Genomic DNA, 22,234 nt, shown 5'->3' with positions numbered 1-22,234 from the left:
TTTCCCTCCCTTTGGCAGCAGAACATATTTTTTTAGCATGAATCCAGCGGGTTAGATCTACATAACAAAGTCGGAGATACATTATAACAGGTGAGACAATCCTCTTTTTTGCGTGGGACTATTTTTGATTATAGGGCTTGTTTTATATTGCATGTGAAGTTCTTTAACTCTGAACCGATTTGCACTAGACTCCCATAGAGTATTTTACGGTGTTTCGAGGTGATAATAAAATAAATTACTCATTTTTTTCCACCAGAATGTCTTTGGGAATGAGATTGCGCGCCAGTATAGAAGGAAAACAAACTAAATATAAGGCACTAAGGCTCATTAAATGGCTGCAGAAGAAACACCTGCTAAAAAAGAAGCTTAGATGTCCTGTTTGTCACCATAAGATGAAAATGATTTCCGTGGTGAAGAAAGACCAATATATGTGGTATGTATAATGCATGATAATGTAGTGCATGTAGTAAATATAACAAAATATTTCGGTTATCAATGCAAGAGGGAGCATTAACCTCTTTTCATTATTATTTTCTTCATACTTAATTTTGTGATTATCTTTTCAATTAATGCTCTTGTTTAAGGGTCCATTTCTTTACTTAACTCATTGATATGTTCTCAGGTGCTGCAAAAGAGCAAGTCATAGGAGAGTTTCCAGAACAATTAGAACTGGCTCCCTCTTTGAGAAATCAAAAACATCTCTTTTCAGTTGGATGAAGTTCATTTACAGGTATATGTAGATGTAGACATTAATAGCAATGCACCTTTCATAATTGAACACCAATACGAGACTTGTGAAATAAAATTAGGGCCTCAGTAAGTAATAATTGCCTCAATTTCTATCACAGATTTTCACAAGGGCTCAGGCTCAGACAAGTAGATATGATCGATGATGAAGTGGCTGGCAGCTCCAGAACACTAAGTAGCATGGCAAGACACATTCGACATGTTTGTATACGTGCAATTAAAAGACACAGAATAAACAATGGACACCGTCTTGGTGGTGACAGAGAATTTGTGGTTATAGATGAAAGCTGTCTCCGTCATCAGCGAAAGGTTGGTAAACTCTCAGACAGGTTTGTTAGAATCAATGCAGATCTGACTGTGTCCTCTAAACATGGAAACCTTTACCATAAGTAAAAAAAATTAGTAGAAGCAACCATCTTTTTGAATGTTTCTTTGTAGATATTTAATTTTATTCTTTTTCATTTTAATTCTGTTTAATTTTATTCTTTTTGTTTTCAGTATGCACGTGGACGCTTTGGAAATGCATGGAAAAGGAAGAAATGGGTATTTGGAATGATGGGAATTAAAGACAAAAGGCGAAGGCTCGTGTTAAAACTTGTTGAAAAACGATCAAGGCGCCACCTTGTTCCTCTGATCAGACAGCATGTTAAGTTGGGTAGTGCCATTATCAGTGATGAGTGGAGAGCCTAGAAAAATGTTTTGACAAACATAGGGTACAGACATTACACTGTAAATCACAGCAGGTGGTTTGTAGATCCTCAATCTGGCAGTCATACACAGCATATCGAAAGGGCTTGGATGACCATCAAAGGACATGTCCGTAGACTAAGAGGAAATCGCACTGAGAAGTTGCTGGAGGAACACCTGATGGTTCTTGAGTGGTCATCTTGGCTTGGTTCGCGACACCCTGATGGACCACTGGGACGCTTATTTAAGGACATACAAAAAATATTTCCAGTTTGAACCAGTCTGGCATGAACTTTTTTTGGAGTGGGTGACTGTTTGGTGTTTTAAAAAACACATTTAATGTTACATGTGTTACTCTTACAATACATTGCCATTTTTGACAGTAGTTAAATGTTATTTCAAGCACTGATTGTAATTTAGGTCTAAGTGTTATAAATGGTGACATTATACATTTAAGACTCACTTTTGGCAATTATAAATGTTTATTAGTGATTAATAAATGTTGACATGTTTTAAACTTTACGACAAAGCTATCTTTTGTCATTTATAAATGTTTATTAGTGATTAATAAATGGTGTTATGCTTTACACTTTACAATAAGGCTCCCATTTGGCATTTATAAATGTTTATTAGTCCTTAATAAATGTTGACATGTTTTAAACTTTACAACAAAACTCTCTTTTGTCATTTATAATGTTTAGTAGTCATTAATAAATGGTGTTATGCTTTACACTTTACAATAAGGCTCCCATTTGGCATTTATAAATGTTTATTAGTCCTTAATAAATGTTGACATGTTTTAAACTTTACAACAAAACTCTCTTTTGTCATTTATGTTTAGTAGTCATTAATAAATGGTGTTATGCTTTACACTTTACAATAAGGCTCCCATTTGGCATTTATAAATGTTTATTAGTCATAAATAAATGGTGTCATGCTTTACACTTTACAATAAGGCTCCCATTTGGCATTTATAAATATTTATTATTCATTAATAAATGGTTTTATGCTTTACAACAAAGCTCCGATTGATAGTTGTGGATATTTATAATGCATTTCTGAAGTACAATTTTATATGATAAAAAATATGTTTACAAATGCTGATTGTGCTTACAGGATAGTAACTTAGTCTGAAATGTTTAATATAGCAACTCTAGATGAAATATATAGGTGAACACATTTGGCTCACTATTTGGCAAGAAACCGGTCAGTTTTTTTCCTCTTTCTCACCCTTAACTAATGCATAATAAACCATTAATAATGGTTTATAAAGCATTTACAAATTAATTAATAATATAGCTATAAACTATTTATTAGCATCTATAAGGGGAGCCTTATTGTAAAGTGGTACCAAAAAAAATGTTACAATTAGAGTGTAAATTAGTAGGAACAGTTGGCTGCATCCAGCAATATATAGCTTCAAGTCTTTATTGTAGGAGAAGCTATAAAGAAGATCAGATTAGATCTCTTGTGTGTCTCATAAATTATTATTATCTTTTTTAGTACTGTTAAGGAAATGTGTTGTCATAGCAAATTAGCAAGAAAATTCCAGTGAAGTTAGCAGATTTGGGAATATTTTCAGCAAATACACTTTTTCAGATTAATTGGAAGTATGACATTTATTGGCAACTAACCATTCACTATAAATCTACCAAGCTAAAATACTAACTGAAAAGTGAAAAGTACCACATTTACACTTGTATATCAAAGACTTTTGTTGACAGTTTATTGACAGACTAGAAAGCGAGTTGCTTTTTTTAATATAAAGATAATGCATTGGTTCTGCAATGGTGGAATAATTTAAAGAGAGTTTTCTGATTATGTCTGAGAACTAAAAGATAAACTGATGCTTAGAGGCAGCGGAGCAAATGTGAAACTCAATGAAATGGCCAAACCTCCCCTGCACGGAATACTTATTAGAACTTGAAGTGAACAAGATGCTGTCAAATCAAAGACCAGTCAGAACTAAGTAAGTTAGCTAACCATTCCCACGTCTCTTTGCCAAACAGAGACTTTAACATACCAGAACACAAACTATTCCAGGCCATTCCACAAGATAAAACTCTACGACTCACCAGTGTAGAGACTGTAGGCCACTGAAACTGAACTAAAGTGACACTGGAAATGAGCCACAGTGAATACATCCTTACCTACAGTATGTGACAGTACCAATGATACCACATTACAAAGGACCCTCAACACAAGGTATTAGAAGATTCAAACCAATCATGGGGGAGTCTGATCAAATGTCTGTGAAAACAAAGAGATGTTTGCCTGCCAGGTCTCTTAAATTATGCAGTCTATAACCAGAGACAAGCAAGAGAGACCACTCAAAGAGACCATATTGCTAGAGGAAACCAGTGGAGAAGAGCAAGTGGCTGCGCAAGAAACTGATGAAAAATGCAAAAACATTTACAAGGCACTGAACAGAGGAAGCACCCTGTCACTGATGAGATGTTAAGTTCACCACTGGGACCCCTCACAGATGACCTGTTGTTACCCAAAACTTTGATGATGTGTCAGACACCAAGGTATAAAAAGGACTTCTTTGAATTAATTAGGGTAAAAAAAGCAACAAATGACAACTTTTAAAGTAAAATTTGAATCAGTGCCCAAACTAAAAATTGAGGACAACTTAATACTATAACTAAAACTAATGATGACTACACACACGACACGCAAGAGGCAGTAATATAGACACAAAGGGTGGCATATGACAGATGCGGAGACAAGGTTATTTTCTCCAATCATAACAGAACTAGCTGAAATAAGTACCTTTAACAACAGCTCTGACCCCTTTCTGTTTTTCAGCTGTTGCCTACTTCTGTGTAATGTGGATGGCAGTTACAAGGTATTATAAAACATTTCAGAGAACTGACCCATAAGAATAAAAAACCCAAACATATCCTGTCCTTCAACGTCATCTTTTGGGCATCTCTTTCCAGCACTGTTGCTATTTTTAGGTTGCTCAATGAAAGTCTGTTCTGTCCGTTGCGGTTGTGCATTTGCGATCCATGCTGGATCTCCACCATCGCATTAAAACAGTGACCCTTGCATGGAGGCAAATCTAGCAAGTAGGGTAAGTGTTGAGCATAGATTGTGTGGACGTGGCCAAGAAAAGAATCCATTTATCTTTGCAAATGTTGCTTTTTTCAAGATCTAGTTAAGAAACATGAAGGCAAAACACTATAATAATGGGCAACCAAATTGAAGGTAAACCTACGGAGCCCCACAAGGGACATGGGAGAAAAAAAGAATTAAGATGAACTTGCGGGATCTCGCAAAATAGACTGCGTCCTTCACAGGTTGGATTTGACGGCCGAGTCAGTATGTCCTTCATGACCCAACATATCCCAGAATTCATCGCAGGGCCCAGCCAATTCATTTCCAACAATGGTGGCAGATACTTAGTTTTAATATTACTCTTTCTGGGTCACAAAATACACTTTTAAGATATTTTCAGGCGTGAATGTAGCTGTGTAAACTTCAAATATCTGCTCGGTTTATCAAGACATCACATATTTGTCACATAAGTGTTCTGACGTTTTCGTCTGTTACCCACCAGCTCGAAGCTAACGGGAGGTGGAGGCCCACTACAGCTGGGGGGAATACCGCACTCCTGGCACTGTGGCAAAATAAAGATGAACATTTACGAGATCTCGCAAAAGCTCGTAGATGTTCATCTTTATTTCTTTTTCTCCCATGTCCCTTGCAGGGTTCCGTATAAACCAAAGTATATAATGAAAAGACTAAATAATCTTTCTGTTGTAGAATTGGGTGTTTGAATTTTCCAACTACAAATTAGTATTAATAATAGACAACAGCTGGTGGGCTACACAATTGTTAGGTATCAAGGACACGGCTGAAAAAATTGATAAAAAAGTGTCTACAGTATTTTGGCCCAAAATTAAAAGAGGGTTGGCTGAACATCAATGCATTTTACATCTAAAGAAAACTGAGGGAAACCAGATCTATGAAACTGTTTCACAAATTTACCTTTAAGTGATTCCATAGCAGCACTGAGTGGAGGTGGGGGGCAGCACAGTCATCTCTGTTTTCAGAGGGCAGTGGCAGGGTCGAGCCAAGGCACATTACCCAGGTTGGTAAGGGTAAATGTAGGTATTTCATATTGAAGTTTGTTTACAGCTCTTGGGAATAGTGCTTCATATGCGTGGGGTGAAAATCCAGCTTTGCCTTTTTTAGAAGCTGTGCAACACTGTATAAATCACCTTGAGCGATTGTCACTTTAAGACAAGTTTGAAAATGAAAAAAATCTGGGGGTGTGGGACTTGAAAGAAGCAGGCTGACTATACCTCTGAAGCTTCCTCATTTCTGCTTGAGGGTTGTGACTCGAGGCTACATTAGCTGTTATTAGCATTAGAATAAGACCCCACTGCAGAACACTGTGGGTAGAGAGTACTGAGTACTTATGAAACTGAATATTTACTGTAATCTTGGTGCACGGAAAGATCTGGCAGATACTTTTAAATGATCACGATTTGAAGTTTTTGCATATCAACAACAAATGTGCTGATTATTCTGTTATTTGGAAATAGTGGAAAGTGATTTTTATATCATTAGTGTTGTGAAAGCTCCTGGTCAAGTATAACAGATTGCATTCAAAAAGCTGCAATGGTCAGATCATAAATTTTGCAAAGGCTGAGGCACTTTGGCTCAGGTCAGGCCTTTTTCTCTTCCCCACAGACAGACAACAACTCGCTTTTTTGCTGTTAATTAAAATGAGAACCAGAGCCATGTTGCATGATTAATTACCTCATACCTTGGAGTAGCCCACAAACACTGATGGGTCTTTGCTTGTGTGTTATGGATAAAACTTGCATCATTCATCACCCCTGTAAGGTCAAGCGCAAAGCTACATAGCATTCTGTAATTACTTGTCCCTTGTACCTGACACCATGTTCCCTTATTGGCTTTGATTTTTGCAAACACGTTCTTGTCCATGTCTCCCCCTTTTGGATGTCAATCAGTATTCCTATTAGAAATTAAATTGGTGTTTGCATAAAGTATAGGCCTGTGAGTTCAAGAAAAAAAAATCCTTGCTATCAGTAGATCATCACGTTGTCTCCTACATTTAGGAACTGGGATTAGTGAAAGTTAGAAGTAAGTGACAAGAAACAACACTGCCTTCTCAAGGTTATACCGAAATCTTAAGATATTCAACAGGCTGGTTCTGAGATATTCAGCACTGATATACATCAGACAACTAGAACATCTCCCTCTGTACCTTTCTCTAGAGAAGTATTACATACCTTTTTGGCTTTGGAGAATGCCACTGAGCAAATGTGTGTCCCCTGACACCTTGAGTTAATGATCAGCCAGCTTCCAGAGAGGCAATGTATTTTGAGTCACCAGTGAAGCATGACAATAACCTTTAACATTATCATTTACACACATATTATACCACGGGACAGATTGTCTATAGGCTGCCTCACAGCAATAAGTCATCCTCCACTGATAGGGTACCATTCTCATTTTTCCACGTTAAGGTATGTGACTTTGAAGTGGTTTGCAGGCCAAAATCGTCCATCTTCTGGAATTTAATTTTTGTCTTTTTCAGAATATTTCTCTCAAGGTGAAATGTTGTGATATTGCCAAAGGCATAATGTTCTGAGATTAAAAACGGAGCGAAAAGGGAGGGAAATTAAATAAAGTGAATCTTAGCATAGAGCTTGTCAAACAACATCAGTTTATGTGCAGATGTGAATTATGGCATGTGTTCTCACTGTGGGCTAACAGTTTCAAGGCCATATTATTTTTGACGACATGAGAGGAATGGAATATTTTTGAGGAAATGAAAGATACCTGGAGAATGAAAGCTGTTGGAATACAACTATTTGTTTTATTTGATTGTTTTGTGAATCATGTAGGCCGAGGTTAACACCATTACTGAGCAATGTTGTCTGGTTTCTATCAAGGCCTTGCCAAATTATAGAAGAAGGATATTACAATTTCATAATCTCTAAAACTAAATCAGTGGGTCTGAATCAGTACCTGCACCTTTCTGAATAGCATGGTTGTGTGTAGTCTCTTTTCAATGTGCCTATATGCAAACAATAGTAAATCTTAAGTAAAAAAGTTTAACATATTTTGTACAGTTTTAATAATAATAATAATGGATTGCATTTATATAGCACTTTTCTGGCCCCTCAAAGCGCTTTACAATTCCACTATTCATTCACTCTCACATTCACACACTGGTGGAGGCAGCTACAGTTGTAGCCACAGCTGCCCTGGGGCAGACTGACAGAAGCGAGGCTGCCATATCGCGCCATCGACCCCTCTGGCCATCACCAGTAGGCAGTAGGTGAAGTGTCTTGCCCAGTTTGTATAGTGTTGGTCAAGTTTCTTGAAAATACTAATTAGTTACTAATTACTCTTTACTTCTCCAAGAAAGTAATCCCGTTACTTTTCTGTTTATTTATTTTCAAAGGTAATTAGTTACTTTATTAGTTAGTTCTGTCACTCTTAAGTCTATTTTCACCTGTTTACCAGGAGTGGGGCCATTAGAAGTTTGCCCGGTGCAAATGGATGTTGTAGCCGCAGCGGGCATGTCAGTGGGGGCATCCAGGGGTTTCTCTGTGAAGTTCACATTCCCGTGGCAGCGTGCTAGGCGCTTGCTCAGATTGTAAGTTGAATCGTTTGCTGTGGCAAGAATATTTCTACCCCCCCTTCCTTCCCTCCCCATCTCCAGCTACCTCCCTCTTCCCGCTCCACCACAACCACCCACACATGCAGGGCCTTGGAGTAGGGGTATGTCACCAGGGCGCAGAGGAGACTACCCCCCCCCCCCCTCTGTCCCCTTCTGGCTGCCTCTGCCTCAATGCCTCAATTTTATCCCACAACTTAGACATTCACATTACTCACACTCTCATTACACATACATATAGGATCTTGGGGGTGGGCACGATACATGGACTCCAATAGACCATCAGGGTGTACACCTCACCCCTGGCGTCGTTGCCCACCCCTCAATTTTAAATACACGTAGACATTGAGGGCTACCAGGAGGGGCTATGCGCTTACCTGCTGCTCTCTGGCAGGTAGCTCCATGCCCTCATGGGTTTTAAATGCACCTTAGAACACACATGCATCAACACTACAATGAGCGGGTGGAGGGAGGTTTGGAGTCTTCTCTCACCCCCATTCTCTGCGACCTGCTGGAGCGGGGGGGCTAGGAGGAGGAGTTGGCCGTCCGACTGCGGTCTGGAGTGTGGGGCGGTCTGCCTCTCCCCACCGCAGGGAAAAGGGTAACACCACCTGGGTCTGGGTGCAGTTCCCCCCTCCAGGGGCAAGGGTACCTAGACCCGGTTCGTAGAGTACGCTTGGGGAGTGTGATCGTGTGTACAGCGTCTCTTTATGTTTGTCTCCATGTTGGGTGAGTGTTGAGTAAGTGCATATGAGAGCATGAGGGTGGGAATGGATGTTTGTATCTGTGTGTGCCTGTATGTCTGTGTCTATATGTCAGGTTGGGTGTCAGGCGCCACCTCTCTGGGGACATCTCAGGCCCTCCAAGGTTTGGAGGCCTATCTCCCCCTACCACCACTTCCCCTGCCAGTGGCGGACTCCCTCAGACATCGGTGCGTTGGTGGTTCTTTGTGTCTGGGGATGGGCGTCCGGGTACACACCGGCTCACTCCTTGGCGGCCGCTTATCGGGGCCTGGAGCCTGGGGCTCGCTCGGGCCACTTCGGAGGTGGGGTGCCCCCGGCCTCTCGGCCTGGGGCTCGGTCACTCAGGCACAGCTGGCTGCCGGCGGAGCTCACGGGCGCTTCACTGCAACTCCCCCTGGCTTCTGCTCCGCGGCTGCTGAGTGAGCCCTCATCTGGGACTCTCCTCAGCTCTTTCTGGGACAGTGACGCGGCTGCCCCTCTGTTGGTCTTCCTTGGTCTCTTGTATTCTGGGGGCCTCTGGATGTCTGGAGTTTTGATCTCCTCCATACCTGCTTCATGCCCTGGAGGACGGGGCTGTGGCCCCCCCACACCCTCTAGCAGATCATTACATGAAGGAACCTTTTAAAAAAACAAGCGCGTCCATGCTCACAGGTGTACACACGGGTGATCACACACACAAACTACACCCTTTTTGGCTCCTACCTCAAAGCACACTGTGTTCTGTTGATCTTATGTGCTGCACAATAATGTTTAATATTTAGTATTTACTGTCATATTCCCATATATCATTGTGATGTTGTTTATTCTATTACTCTTGTTCTCTTCTGCTTGTTTTCTTTTTTCTTTCTCAACAGGTGATCCAGGTGATCGATAGATGCATTTTTTTTCTCTTTTTTTTTCTGCCCATTCTGTTGGTTTTTGTTTTTTTGCCCTTCTCCCCCGTCCCTCTTCTCAGCTGTTTCTCTTTCCCTCTTTCTTTCTCCCCTTCTTTCCCCCAGTCAAGTCTGTCCCGTATTCAGCAAGTGAAAATAAAATAAACAATAAAAGGTGAATCAAATGGACCATTACGGCAAGGCTGGGATGGTCAGTTTGGTAAAGTAAATCCGTTGGGCATCTTTCTTTGCCTTTAGACAACAATTCTGAGGGCAAAAGAGCCAAACGGGACAGGCAAAAAAAAAAAAATAAAAATAAAAATTTTTCTTCCCACGTTGAGCGTACAGCAGACGCAAATGTTTTGTCAGTTTTTACAGAATCAAACTCAAAGTAATGTCAGTACTTCCAAGCTTTAAACGCTTTATGGTTGTACTCTCTCCCGCACTCCATATTATCCATTGTTGATCTGCACACGTCTTTTGCAGCCTCAGACGTTGCACGCTTGTACATCATTGTCATGAGACACTCTCACAAACATAATTTAGTGACGCAGCATGCTTACGGGAAAGTAAAAGTAATCTGACTACTTTTTGCAATAGTAATCCCTTTAAGCGTTAATTGATAAGAAGTAATTGGATCACAGTAACGCGTTACATTTAACGTGTCACTGCCCATCTCTGCAGTTAGGTCCATAATAATTTAAACAAGGAAATTTTGTTTTTCTTATTTTTTCCTCTGCACACCATCACAGTAGATGAAACACCTTCTTGAAAGGAAATACAGAGAATGCAAGGTGCAAACCACTGGTTACAATCAAGAACAAGAAGGTCAGATTAAACTTCACCAGAAAAGATCTGAACATAAAAAAATTCTGATGAAACAAAGAATAACTTGTATTAGAGTAATGGGAAGACAAAAGTATAGAGGACGGAAACAGCTCATGATCTGAAGCATACGACATCATCTATTTAACATGTTGAAAGCAATGGTATAGCATGATTTGACTGTTGTAGCAGGATGAATGCTAAAGTGTACAGTGTGATACTCTCTGCTCAGATTCAGCCAAATACTGCTAAATTGGTTGAAGCAAATCAAGAGTTTCTCAAGGCAAAGTCTGGTGTTGTTCAGATCTCCATGCAGTCATTATCTGCAAAGCATTTTTGTTCAAGTACGTAGCCAAACCTTATATTTATAAATATTATAATTTGTTCAATTAATGTTGAGCTTCTAAAAAAGGGGTCACTATGTATAAATGGCTGTAATTTCTAAAGAGTTGATGCAATCCTTATGTTAAAACCCTGGAATTAAAACTGAAGGTCTGCACTTTAAATACAGTCAATTACATCTTGGTCAAAAAACAAACTGGTGGTGTACAGAGGTAAAAAAATAAGTAAATAAAATCTAACCAACTACTGGCCTTGGTTGAAAAACTGTTTCAAAATAAAATCTATGCCAACATTACTGATGTTAGATTTTCTTGAATGTGAATATTGCCTTGACATTCAAGTTAGATTTAAATGCTGAAGCAACAACAGTCTGGGGAACATTTGTGTACAGTAATTGCCTCAAATGACCCTGCCATCGATCATTGATTACCAAAATCAAATTGAGAAAACAATGTGGATCAAGAGAAGAAAGTTAGAGAGAAATAAGAACGTTAATAAAAAATCTCAAGATCTCAAGATCAGCCCTTCTTCTTGCTCTAAAGTCTATTTCTTGCATTCCTAAGATAAATGATCTAGACACTGATTTAAATGCACAGTGGATTTATGATGTTTACACCAGGAGGCAGAGAGATAATGTTTGTAACAGTCCAAACATGTAAGGTTGCTATGTGGCACAAGAGACAGAATTTAGTTATAAATGTTTTTTAAAGCCTTAAAACAGTGTCCATTAAAAATTTGGTTGACTAAAAAGCAGAATTAATATTGCACATACCTCAATTATATGTACTCATATAGAAACAGAACTGCAGAAACATTCATAAATGCCACATTCATTTTACTTTAGGTGACTAGTGGGACAATGTTTACTGTAACGCAGTGCCGTGACACAATAATGTATGAACATGATCTAGATTATTGAATTAAATTTTACGCACAGACTCCCTAAAGGATACTCTAGACTTTTCCATTAATTCAAGCACACCTCGGCCCACTGGTGCCACAGTAATCGCATCAAAGTAAAGTGAAACTTTTTATACTTGTTTGCAAAACAAATTACAATTAGGGATTTTAAGAATGAACTAACTTATAGTGACTCTTTAAAAACAATAATAAAAAAAAGTGGGTGGGGGTGTCTGACATTTTGCCAGCTGCACTGCACAGCTGTGCAGCCATTCCTCTCCTGGGTCACAGATAATCACTGACTTCTTGCACAGTCAACTCTGCCTGTTGTAGATGAACTTAATTAATCCCCTCCCATCCAACAGCAGAATAGAGGGAAAGGAAATTTGCAGAGCTTTATTTTGTGTACAATTAAATATGCCCTTCCTTTAAAAAATCTCCTCATGCTATGGCAAGGCTGGAGAAGCAAATTTGGTACAACATATCAAGACCACTGAAAGGAAAAATTTGGATTCATTGTACAACCTTGAGAAGTCCTTGGAGGCAGCCAGCCTGTACTCTGTGGTGGTATGACTCAGTTGTATCTTTTTGTGTTGTCAAGTTACTGTAAATTCTCACATTTGTTATTGTGAGCATGCACCCTCTTCTTGTAGAAACAAATGTGACCTTGAAAACATGTGCCATAATCACTTATAATTCTTATCAGCAGAAACATGATTTACGGATAACCGCTTGCTAAAAAATTCTTTGAGAATTTTCTTCTATATGTTTGCTAAGATTACACCAATTAAGCTTTTCTACCGTAATGACTTTGTTAGAGCTTTTAACAAATAATAGTCAAAGATCTGTTAACTGAAAGAAAGAAACTTGTAAGCAAGAAATGTTTTTCATCTAGATTTTTGCAGTCTTAAAATGCCAGCACCTTTTTCACTAAATCACTTGAGCAAATAATGTATTCAGTGTTGCCATTTTTATTAATGACATTTTCACTGCACAACAGTGAGGTAAAAACAAACGCACGAGAGCATATCACTAGATGTTCTCTCACTTTTGTTCAGCCTGTGTAAAATGTCAAGTAAAAAACATAATCTGTCAGTTATTGTGGCAAGTACAATTAAGCGCTCAGCTACTGTGAATGAATGTTTTACAGGAATGTCATATTATTGAGATCCTGCTAATATCTTTTGCAGATTAACACTTTTTTTTTTTATCAAACTGAAAAACAATTGTAAAAAAAAAAAAATGCTGAATCCTGTTATAATTCACAAGAGACTATGTACCTTCTAATTTTTATGACAGGGAAGAGGCAGTTTATCACAGTTTCAATACAGAACATTAAACTGATGTGCTGCTCAGGTAGTTTATACCTTTGGCTAATTGCGTAAACTGTTATAGAAATGAAACATGAATAAAATGAAAAGATTTTATTCTTATGAAGCCACAGCACACCAAGGATACAAAAGGATAAACACAACATTGTGAGAAAAAAACTGAAAAACTAAAGTTCATTTTGTTTCTGTTTGTTTTATTTTATAATTACAGTTATGTGCGAAAGTTTGAGATACCCCTCATTTTTTCTCTAAGAATGAACCAGGATGAACAAAAAAAGAACTTAGCAAAGAATTTAAAATTGTGTCTTTAGGCACCTTGTTACCAACAGCCTGATGCAAAAACAATGTTTACTGATTTTTTTTAGTTGAGTATATGAAAAATGCTAAAGATCAGGCAAAAAAAAAAAAAAAAAATGCTTGCCTCAACAAGGTGATTCCCAAAAAGCTATTAGCTGAAAACCTATCTTGCCATAGTGTATAATGTGTTGTTTAAAATATTTAGGAAGTTGGTTGAGTGGAGGCCAAAAGAAATGTCAGGCCTATATGGGAAAAAAACATTAAAAAATAAAAACATCTACAATAAAGGTCCTCAAGAAAGAGGAAGGAAATCCAGCAATCACCTGATACGGGACCTAATATAGTGTTTGCTTCATAATAAATGATCTCGGAGGTGTCTGCAATAAAGCCACAGAGAAAAGGTTGAGATAGATAAAATGACAAAAACTTTTACATTGTTGATCCAAATTGTAATTCTAAACAGAGAAGCTCAGGGGAGTGATTGCCATCTGCAACCATCTGTAAAACACGGTGGAGGCTCCGTCATGGTTTGGGACTGCATTTCAGCGAGTGGTGTTGGAGATCACTAACTAAGAAAAGCACAGTTACATTTTAATGTACCATGCAGTCTTATTTGGTTTTAGTCTTATTCATTTTTCAGCATGGAAATGATCCCAAACACACTGCCATTGCATTCAGTGGGCTCAAATGGGTTTGGCCTCCCCATTGCCTGGACTCAACATTATACTATATCTAAAGGTTATTCTAATTACCTATTTATACATTTAAAGACCGATTTAAGGTTAAAGTTGAATTAACATGTGCTGTATAATTTGCTGAATACATTCCAGACTTTATCTTGACAGTGGCCTTGCAGCTGTTTGGAAGATTGATCACACGTGCACACTTTTCAAGGCTGCAGCACATCAATTTGTGAAATCTTCCCAGTTTTCTAATTCTCTCAGCTTGTAGAACTTGCATACTCTGTTTTTTCCCTCCTTTGTAAAGATTACTTATTACCAGAACAGCCCTAGGAATTGTGATACCAGGTGTTAGCAGATGCAATGTGCAGTGGCTATGCAGCTGTCCCTGGGAGAGAGAAGACTATTTCACATATAACAGATATGGGGAAGCATTTAAGTGTCAAATGTGACACTCTTTTTCATACCCTGTGGCAGATGTTGCTCAGGTATACACAAAGAGTGGGAGCAAGGCAGCACAGTGCACAGAACAACTAGGACACTTTCAACTATTTCACCCTGTTGGCATATGGTTGCAAAGAGACTGAAATAGCACAGAACAGGGTATAAAAAAAAAAGTGGGTGCATGCATTCATTCACCACTATTTAGTGGAATAAATGTAACAGCTGAGCTGACAGAGGGGTCAGCTGTTGTATATGTATTCCGCTTTTCAGTGGTTTTGACTTGAACAGTAGTAGCATAACCATGCTGACTAACTGACCTATACTTGTACAAAATTCCTGGTATGTTGCCCTGAGGATATATTCATACCCAGAAGATAATGTGAGCAGTCTGCAGCTGCAGAATTTAAGGCCAGGAGAATAGTCAGCAACAGTGACCCATGCCAGATGGGTTGAATAATTAGAGAGACTGTTCTGAAATGGAAAGGTCACAGTTGTTGTTGTTTTTTTGTCTTTGCACATGCAAACATGCAAAATTTTCTATGGATAGTAAACTCGAATAAACAAGTTTGTTAAGATAAAAAGAAGAAAAAAGACCAAATAGTTTTGCCTTGAACACAGACATGTAAATAAGAGTAGACCTCGACTACTAATCAGCTATAGATAGTGGATATTATTGCTAGACGCTGTGCTACCACAGCTTGTATCAGCGATACAGTGTATGGTATTTATCAGCATCCTAGAACTGAGATGTTTACATATTTACATGATTGTCTGCAGCACATGTATCAAAGTATGCATCACCAATTTTGTAGTGTCTTCACTGTAAGCTGCTACTAGAAAGTCAGTAAACGGTAACCCTATCGATCTCCAGTTTAGTATATTTATCACAGAGACTGTATGTCTGTATGCATTAAGAGCTCAAATTATCCCTGAGATGTAGTTTAATTTTTCTTTTATCAAAAAAACCCTCAGAGATACAAACAGACACACTCAGTCTCGCTAACACTCAAAAATATAAAAAAAAAAACCAAAATTTGATGTTTCATGCTGATGTGAGCATTGGTATACCAATGTGGAAATCCCCAATAATGACATTGTTTTCATAGATCATTTGTGCTAATGTCAGCATTATTAATATGGTAATCTAGTGCAGTGTATTAATCTTTTTGTGTCACTGTGAAATCATATAAGGTTGTATTGAAAAGACAATGTCTTAAGGAGCTCAAACAAAAACCCTTATGTCCCCTAATGACAGATATATTGCTTAATACTAAATCTTTGTGCTTTGGCTTCTGTTAAAAACTTGATATTTAAAGACATATTCATGCAGTGTGTGAGTCTGCGACAAAGAGCGTTGCACAGCTTGCTCCGTGCCCCTTCATATGATATTATTGCTCAATATTGTTTCTTGGACTGATGAAGAGCAGGTGTGCTCGAAACATCACTAGATGCAATAAATAAGGAATCTGGAGTTCTGCAATGTGTGAACCATTTATTCTTTTTTTTTTTTTTTAGTTCTTACATGTGTCTTTTTTTTTTTTTTTTTAGTTCTTACATGTGTCTTTTTTTTTTTTTTTAAGATCAACTTTAACCTTCGGTGTTAACAAGTATGTCAGGGTCAAATGCTTCACCAACCTTGGTATTCCATATGGGTAATAGCAAGTTTTAATGTTTTTCAAATTGAGTGTGACCTCGACCCAATTTTCACAAAATTAAATGAACTCAAGCTGTTATTGGTATGTACCATAACATAAAATTTGACAGTGATATCTTGAAGACGGCAAACATAATAATTATAACTCCATTTAGGGAATTTGTAAAACACTAGGAAGCAGGAGGCAACATCCTCCACCTGCCCAGCACTTCTGGTTTTCTTTTGACTATATAGAAGCCATCTATGTCCACTGTGAGCGACCATCTTTGAACAGAGGCGGGGGTTTACGACACCAACTCTCTGCCATCTATAATCCAGTTTTGAGATCCCTTCCCAGATGCCTTAACGCCCACTCACATCCTGGGCCATCTGACCTCAGGAATTCGCATGATAAGGTGGGGCCAGGTTTCACAATGAACACACCCGAAACTCTGGCTGATTGGGACCCACACCCAGTTTCACACCTTGGCTCAGGCGATTAGAGGATCATCAGGGGGTCCTTTTGTCCCTCTGTGGGGGGATACTCTCACTAGGTTTATATCTGGGACTCTCCACCATTTGACCTTAGAACTGAAGAAGCTTCTCGGATGAGAGGTGAAACGTCTTCAAGCAACTTAAAGAAGTCCAGACGCTTTTCTTTGCAAGCTCCTTTGACTTTTGACTATATAGTTTAAAACCATGAAATCAAAAACGATAATCTCCCATTAAAATTCTTCCTTCTATTCAGTCATTATCACCCTTCCTCTTGCCATCTGGTGTTGTAACATTATACAGTACGAGTCATTAAAAATGATGTATGATCTGGATAAAACTTCCTTTAAATTAGTAAATTAATTTTGATATATGTTGGCCAAATAATTCATCATTAACCACACCGACACCTACAGACATAACAGAAGTGCATCTGTGAATTTCTTGCGGTAGGAAAACTTACAGATTTACCTCCTTCACCAACACTTTGCTGCTCTTGCTTTCCTGACCATCATCGTATTGTCTTGCCTGAAAAAGTTTTAACCGGCTACTTAATTGATGAATAGCTCTGCTTCCATCAAACTGACACAAAACAAAGCAGAGCAACTAGACAACATATTCCTAAGTTTGGAGCATATTATCTAGCAAATCACGTTTCCTGATATCACGAAATTCTCCATAGAACTAATTAAAGGAGTTGATCAACTAGGGAGCCAGAGAGCTCAGATCGCCTTCAAATAAACAGCAAATTGCTATCATGAGGAATGGCAATGCCTGTGTTTAAAACAATGAATGCTAATTGCTCGCTGTCAGTTACAAAATTTAGTTTTCATTAAGATCTTAAATCCGCCAATGCAGTAAATATCATTGTCTGTTCTTTTTACTGTTTAATTTCCCTGTTATTTTGGCAGCTGGTTGCTACTTTGTGTATCTTTGTTTTCTGTGGTTTGCTTGTTAATATGCACTGCAATGCAAATTTAAGTGAGGAAAATTGCAGTTATGACTGCACTATATGACTTTTGTAAGTCATATATTCTTGAACTTGAATATATGCCCCCACAGCTGCTTTGGAAATGATTTGTATCTCTTTGCTCTTTTTGTTATTTTACAGTTTTGTACATTAATTCATTTGAAAAGTAAAATAATGCGGCAAAATTTTGCACTTTGTTTTTATCAACTGAAAATTAAATCTACAGCTTAAAGTGTGCAGAAGTAGCCGCTTAGTGAAATGACTTTAAATCATATCAATTGAAAGATTGTCAATAACAATAAAAAAATGAAGAAATGACAATAAAAATTTTTAATTCATTTAATTAGTTTATTTTATTTAGAGTTTTTAGACTAGTGTAGGACTAAACAGTCTGTCACTGATTTATATTTTGAAGGAGTGGTGCTATGTATAGTCTTAAAGTCTGAAAAAGTCTCACAATATAAAAAAAAATGCAATAATAAGATTTATGACAACTTGGACAAAAATACCGAACAATGTTTTATCAGTGATTGCAGCTCGCAGGCACCCAAACATTTCAGTATTGAATGACTGTTAGTTGGCAGTCTAGTCATGGTTGAAAAATAGCTCCAAAATGAAAGTTGACATCAACATCAGTGACACTTGCTCAATTCAAGGTTCTACTTAAACAACACCTGGATGATCTTGTTAGAATTTTGAACAAGAGAAAGTTTCCATCCTAGTATTGTTTTCCACCTAAAATAAAATGAATTATTTTTCATTCATCAAAAAGTTGATGGCTGAAGACAAAAGAGGGAAAAAATACCTTCATTGACACCTTGAACTCATACTTTGTGACCCATCAGCTAATTGACTTTTCTTTAAGAGCACTTAAAGAGTTTATGATGATGACAGTAAAGATAATTATGAGAGTGTGTTAAGTTCACCATGCAAAAAAAGAACCAGTATTTCCGTGTACAAAACTTTACATAGATTCAAAATGTTGTCTTTGTAACGCGTCATCTTAGGTCAAGCTTTTTAACAATTTGGTTAAACAATTCTTTTCCAGCATGTAAGAGTGTCAAGAATTTCTAGCCACTGTTTGCTCTGCTTCTAATTGAGTCATTTGTTTACTTCTGGGTTGCACATCACCGGCTGCTATCTCCTCCTCATGTGTCTTCATAGCCAATGACAGAGTGTGTTTGCAGTGAAAGAAGTTAGTTGTTTCCACCTTTAGCTGGAACAGTCTTCTTTCAGATTTAGTCTTGTTGGAAGTCTGGCAACTACCTGTTAACTAGTTTGTATATTTTGTAAATAGCTTAACTTAGAAAAGATACAGATACTGAAAAGACCGCATAATTTGTTAACTGTAAAAAAGGCATTGCCCATTTTACTTATCATTACATTTTGGTTCCTGAGAAGTAGTGGTACTAAAAGTAAAGCACAGATAAGATGCTTTTTAAGGCCTCTTTTTAACCCGGAAAAGAGATAGTGAACTTGGAAAATCTGAAAACTGTCTGCTCCTTTTTTTCCCTTAGCTGCTCCCATCTTTCTCAATAATTTAATTCTGTCATGCAGCCAAATTAAGATATAACGTGACCCAGGGTTACCAGAATATTTTCCTGCAGAACAGATTAGAAAAACAATCTGTGATGTGTCTCGGGGCCAATTTAAGTTTAAATTAGCACACTCCGAGTGGTGTTAATAAGCAACTGTGGTGTTAATTTGGTATAACTTCTGAGTTGAAACTTGCATTTCATCAGAGTACACAAACTAATGTTACTTCAGTACTTGCCAAATATTTCATTCACAGTTTTCTTCATTAGGCCGTGTGTGCCAGTTGTGTTATCTCATAAAATAAAGACATAAAGGGAATCTTCGAAGCGCACACCTTTACTACCCCCTTTTGGTACCTGATAATAAAAACAAATTATTCTGTCTGTGTTTGGCAGCCCACTTGGGACATGGTATCTGCACGTCAGTGGGTTCAAAATAGAGGAGCTGGAGTCCTCTAAGACAGTAGTTCCCAAACTACCGTACGCGTACCCTCGGGGGTACGCAAGTGGCTGTAGGGGGTACGCGTGGGTTGGGGTTGGAGTGGGGATCAAAAGTTTTAAAAGCCGAAATTTGCGCTAATGCAGTTTTTTTTGCCTGTCAAATACATGACTATATACCACCCTCTGGTGTTCAGCAAAAAAATAGCTCTGACAAAATACATGGGCGTGATTTGCCCAAATGACTGACACCTAACAGTTGAAGTTGCCTCCAAGCATTCAGTGCAGCGCGAAAATGGACAAGTGGTTAACAAGAAAAAAAGGCCCTACCACAGAGACACCGGCCACAACAACCAATAAGCTCATATCTGAAGATGCATTTTCCAGTGACCGCACAGGTGATTGTTCAACAACAATGTGTTCGTCAGATTTGGATGCTAGCAGTGCTAGCAGGGATGTATCTGTGGTTACTAGCCAAGTGGCTAGCATAGCTGGAGCCAGCCATGTGGAAAGTGATGAAGTGTCTGATGCGGAGCGTCAAAGTGGGAGAAAGCATGACAGCACGGACTGTAACACAACCTCATCAAAGAAGCGCAAATATGATGACAATTATATTTCGCTGGGGTTCACGTGTATAAATATTGGTGGATTTTCCCAGCCACAATGTGTTATTTGTGCAAAAGTATTGTCTCAGAACTCAATGAAACCTTCACTTTTGCGCAGACATTTAGAGACAAATCATCCCCATTTGAAAAATAAACCAAGGGAATATTTTGAGCGACAGCTAAAATCACTTTCAACAAGTAAAACCTGCATTCAGGTGCCAGATCTTATGAATAAAAACAGACTACAAGCATCTTACATGGTCAGTTACAGAGTGGCTAGAAACAACAAACCCCACACTATTGTGGAGGACCTCATTCTCCCTGCTGCTTTAGATATGGTAGGGACAATGTTGGGGGAAAAGGCAAAAAAGACGATACAGTCCATTCCATCATCAAACAATACTGTCTTACGGCGCATCAATGCAATGTCAGAAAATGTTTTACAGCAGCTACTTCTGCGCATACGCCACAGTGAATGTTATGCAATACAGCTAGATGAGTCCACGGATGTGGCTGGCCTGGCGCATCTTCTCGTATATGTGCGCTACATTCATGAAGGAACCATCAAGGAGGACATGCTGTTCTGTAAACCGCTGGAACAAAGGACAACTGCCGCAGATATTTTTCAAAAGCTGGACACATTCATGAACACACATGGACTCGTGTGGGACAGATGTGTTGGCATCTGTACTGATGGCGCACGGGCCATGACTGGGAGACACGGAGGTGTGGTTTCGCGTGTGCAAGCAGTCGCGCCAGATGCCTCCTGGGTACACTGCAGCATCCACCGAGAGGCTCTTGCTGCAAAGGGAATACCTGTCCGTTTGAAACATGTTTTGGACACGAGTGTAAAAATGGTTAACTTTGTGAAAGCCAGGCCGCTGAACTCCCGCTTATTTGCTGCGTTGTGCAATGAGATGGGCAGCGAGCATGAGACATTATTACTCCACACAGAGGTTCGCTGGCTATCTAGAGGGAAAGTGCTGACCCGTTTCTTTGAGTTGAGGGATGAACTTAAAGTTTTCTTCAGTAACCATCCCTTTGAACTGTCTGAACATTTGCATGATGAAGAGTACCTTACCTGCCTGGCTTATCTGTGTGATATATTTTCTCGTCTGAACGAGCTCAATCTCGGATTACAAGGCGTTTCTGCAACTATATTCAATGTTCAAGATAAAGTTGAGGCCATGATAAAGAAGTTAAACCTTTGGAAGAACTGCTTGGATACAAACAACACTGAAGTCTTTCCTGTGCTGCATGATTTTCTGTGCTCTAATGATCTCACACTATCTAAAAGTGTAAAGCGCGAATGTAACGTGCACCTTGAGGAGCTGGCGGTGCAGTTACGCCGATACTTCCCAGAGACGGACGGCTCAAATGATTGGATACGTCACCCGTTCACCGCCGTGCCTACTTCGTTATCACCGTCTGACCAGGAGAGCCTAATTGAAATCGCCACAGATGGATCTCTAAAAGTTGAACACGCTCAAAAGAACCTGGCGGATTTCTGGATAGGGCTGCGCACTGAACAGCCCGCGCTGGCTAAGCGCGCTGTCAAGACTCTGATGCCTTTCGCCACCACATACTTATGCGAAAAGGGATTTTCTGCTTTAACAAACATGAAAACAAAATACAGAGCAAGACTTTGTGTGGAAAACGATTTAAGACTCAGCCTTTCCCAAATTGAGCCAAACATTGAAGAGCTGTGTGCCTCTGCTCAAGCACATCCATCACATTAAATAAAGTTCTGTTTAATGAAAGTTCATGGCCTTTATGCTCTCGACAAAAAAGTGAATTCTAATAAATCCTTTGATACACTGCTAGTATTAAGTAGTAAAGTTTGTTATTAAAACTCTGTCATTACTAAAAAATATTGATAAATTCATTTGGTGGTGAGAAATAATCGACTGTGCAGTATTTATCTTTATGCATGCGATATTGCAATGTATTTATAGACACTAATTAAGAGTCGTTCGTAGTAGGGGGTATGCGGCTGAGGGTGACATGTCTCAAGGGGTACGTGGCT

At 38.8% G+C, this 22,234-nt stretch overlaps 1 protein-coding gene and 1 pseudogene across 1 annotated transcript; both read left to right on the top strand.

The window, feature by feature from the left end:
* The first annotated feature begins 257 nt into the window (after window positions 1-257).
* On the top strand, window positions 258-1,710 carry LOC146625379 (uncharacterized; annotated as a pseudogene).
* An 18,188-nt stretch (window positions 1,711-19,898) lies between these two features.
* LOC146625378 (zinc finger BED domain-containing protein 5-like) lies at window positions 19,899-21,947 on the top strand. Its single transcript, XM_085362172.1, has one exon. It carries the CDS (start codon window positions 19,899-19,901, stop codon window positions 21,945-21,947), a length of 2,049 nt encoding a protein of 682 aa, XP_085218298.1.
* The last annotated feature ends 287 nt before the right edge of the window (window positions 21,948-22,234 follow it).

Source organism: Diplotaxodon limnothrissa, linkage group LG9 (genome assembly GCF_057381915.1).
Source record: "Diplotaxodon limnothrissa isolate DT_005_m linkage group LG9, D_limnothrissa_male_GT1.1, whole genome shotgun sequence".
Lineage (NCBI taxonomy): Eukaryota > Metazoa > Chordata > Actinopteri > Cichliformes > Cichlidae > Diplotaxodon > Diplotaxodon limnothrissa.
Note: the sequence above shows the minus strand (reverse complement) of the source record. Positions and strands in the feature narration are given on the sequence as shown.

Excerpts from the sequence above, each read along its gene's own strand:
- LOC146625378 (XM_085362172.1), top strand. The coding sequence starts at position 19,899 with ATGGACAAGTGGTTAACAAGAAAAAAAGGCCCTACCACAGAGACACCG.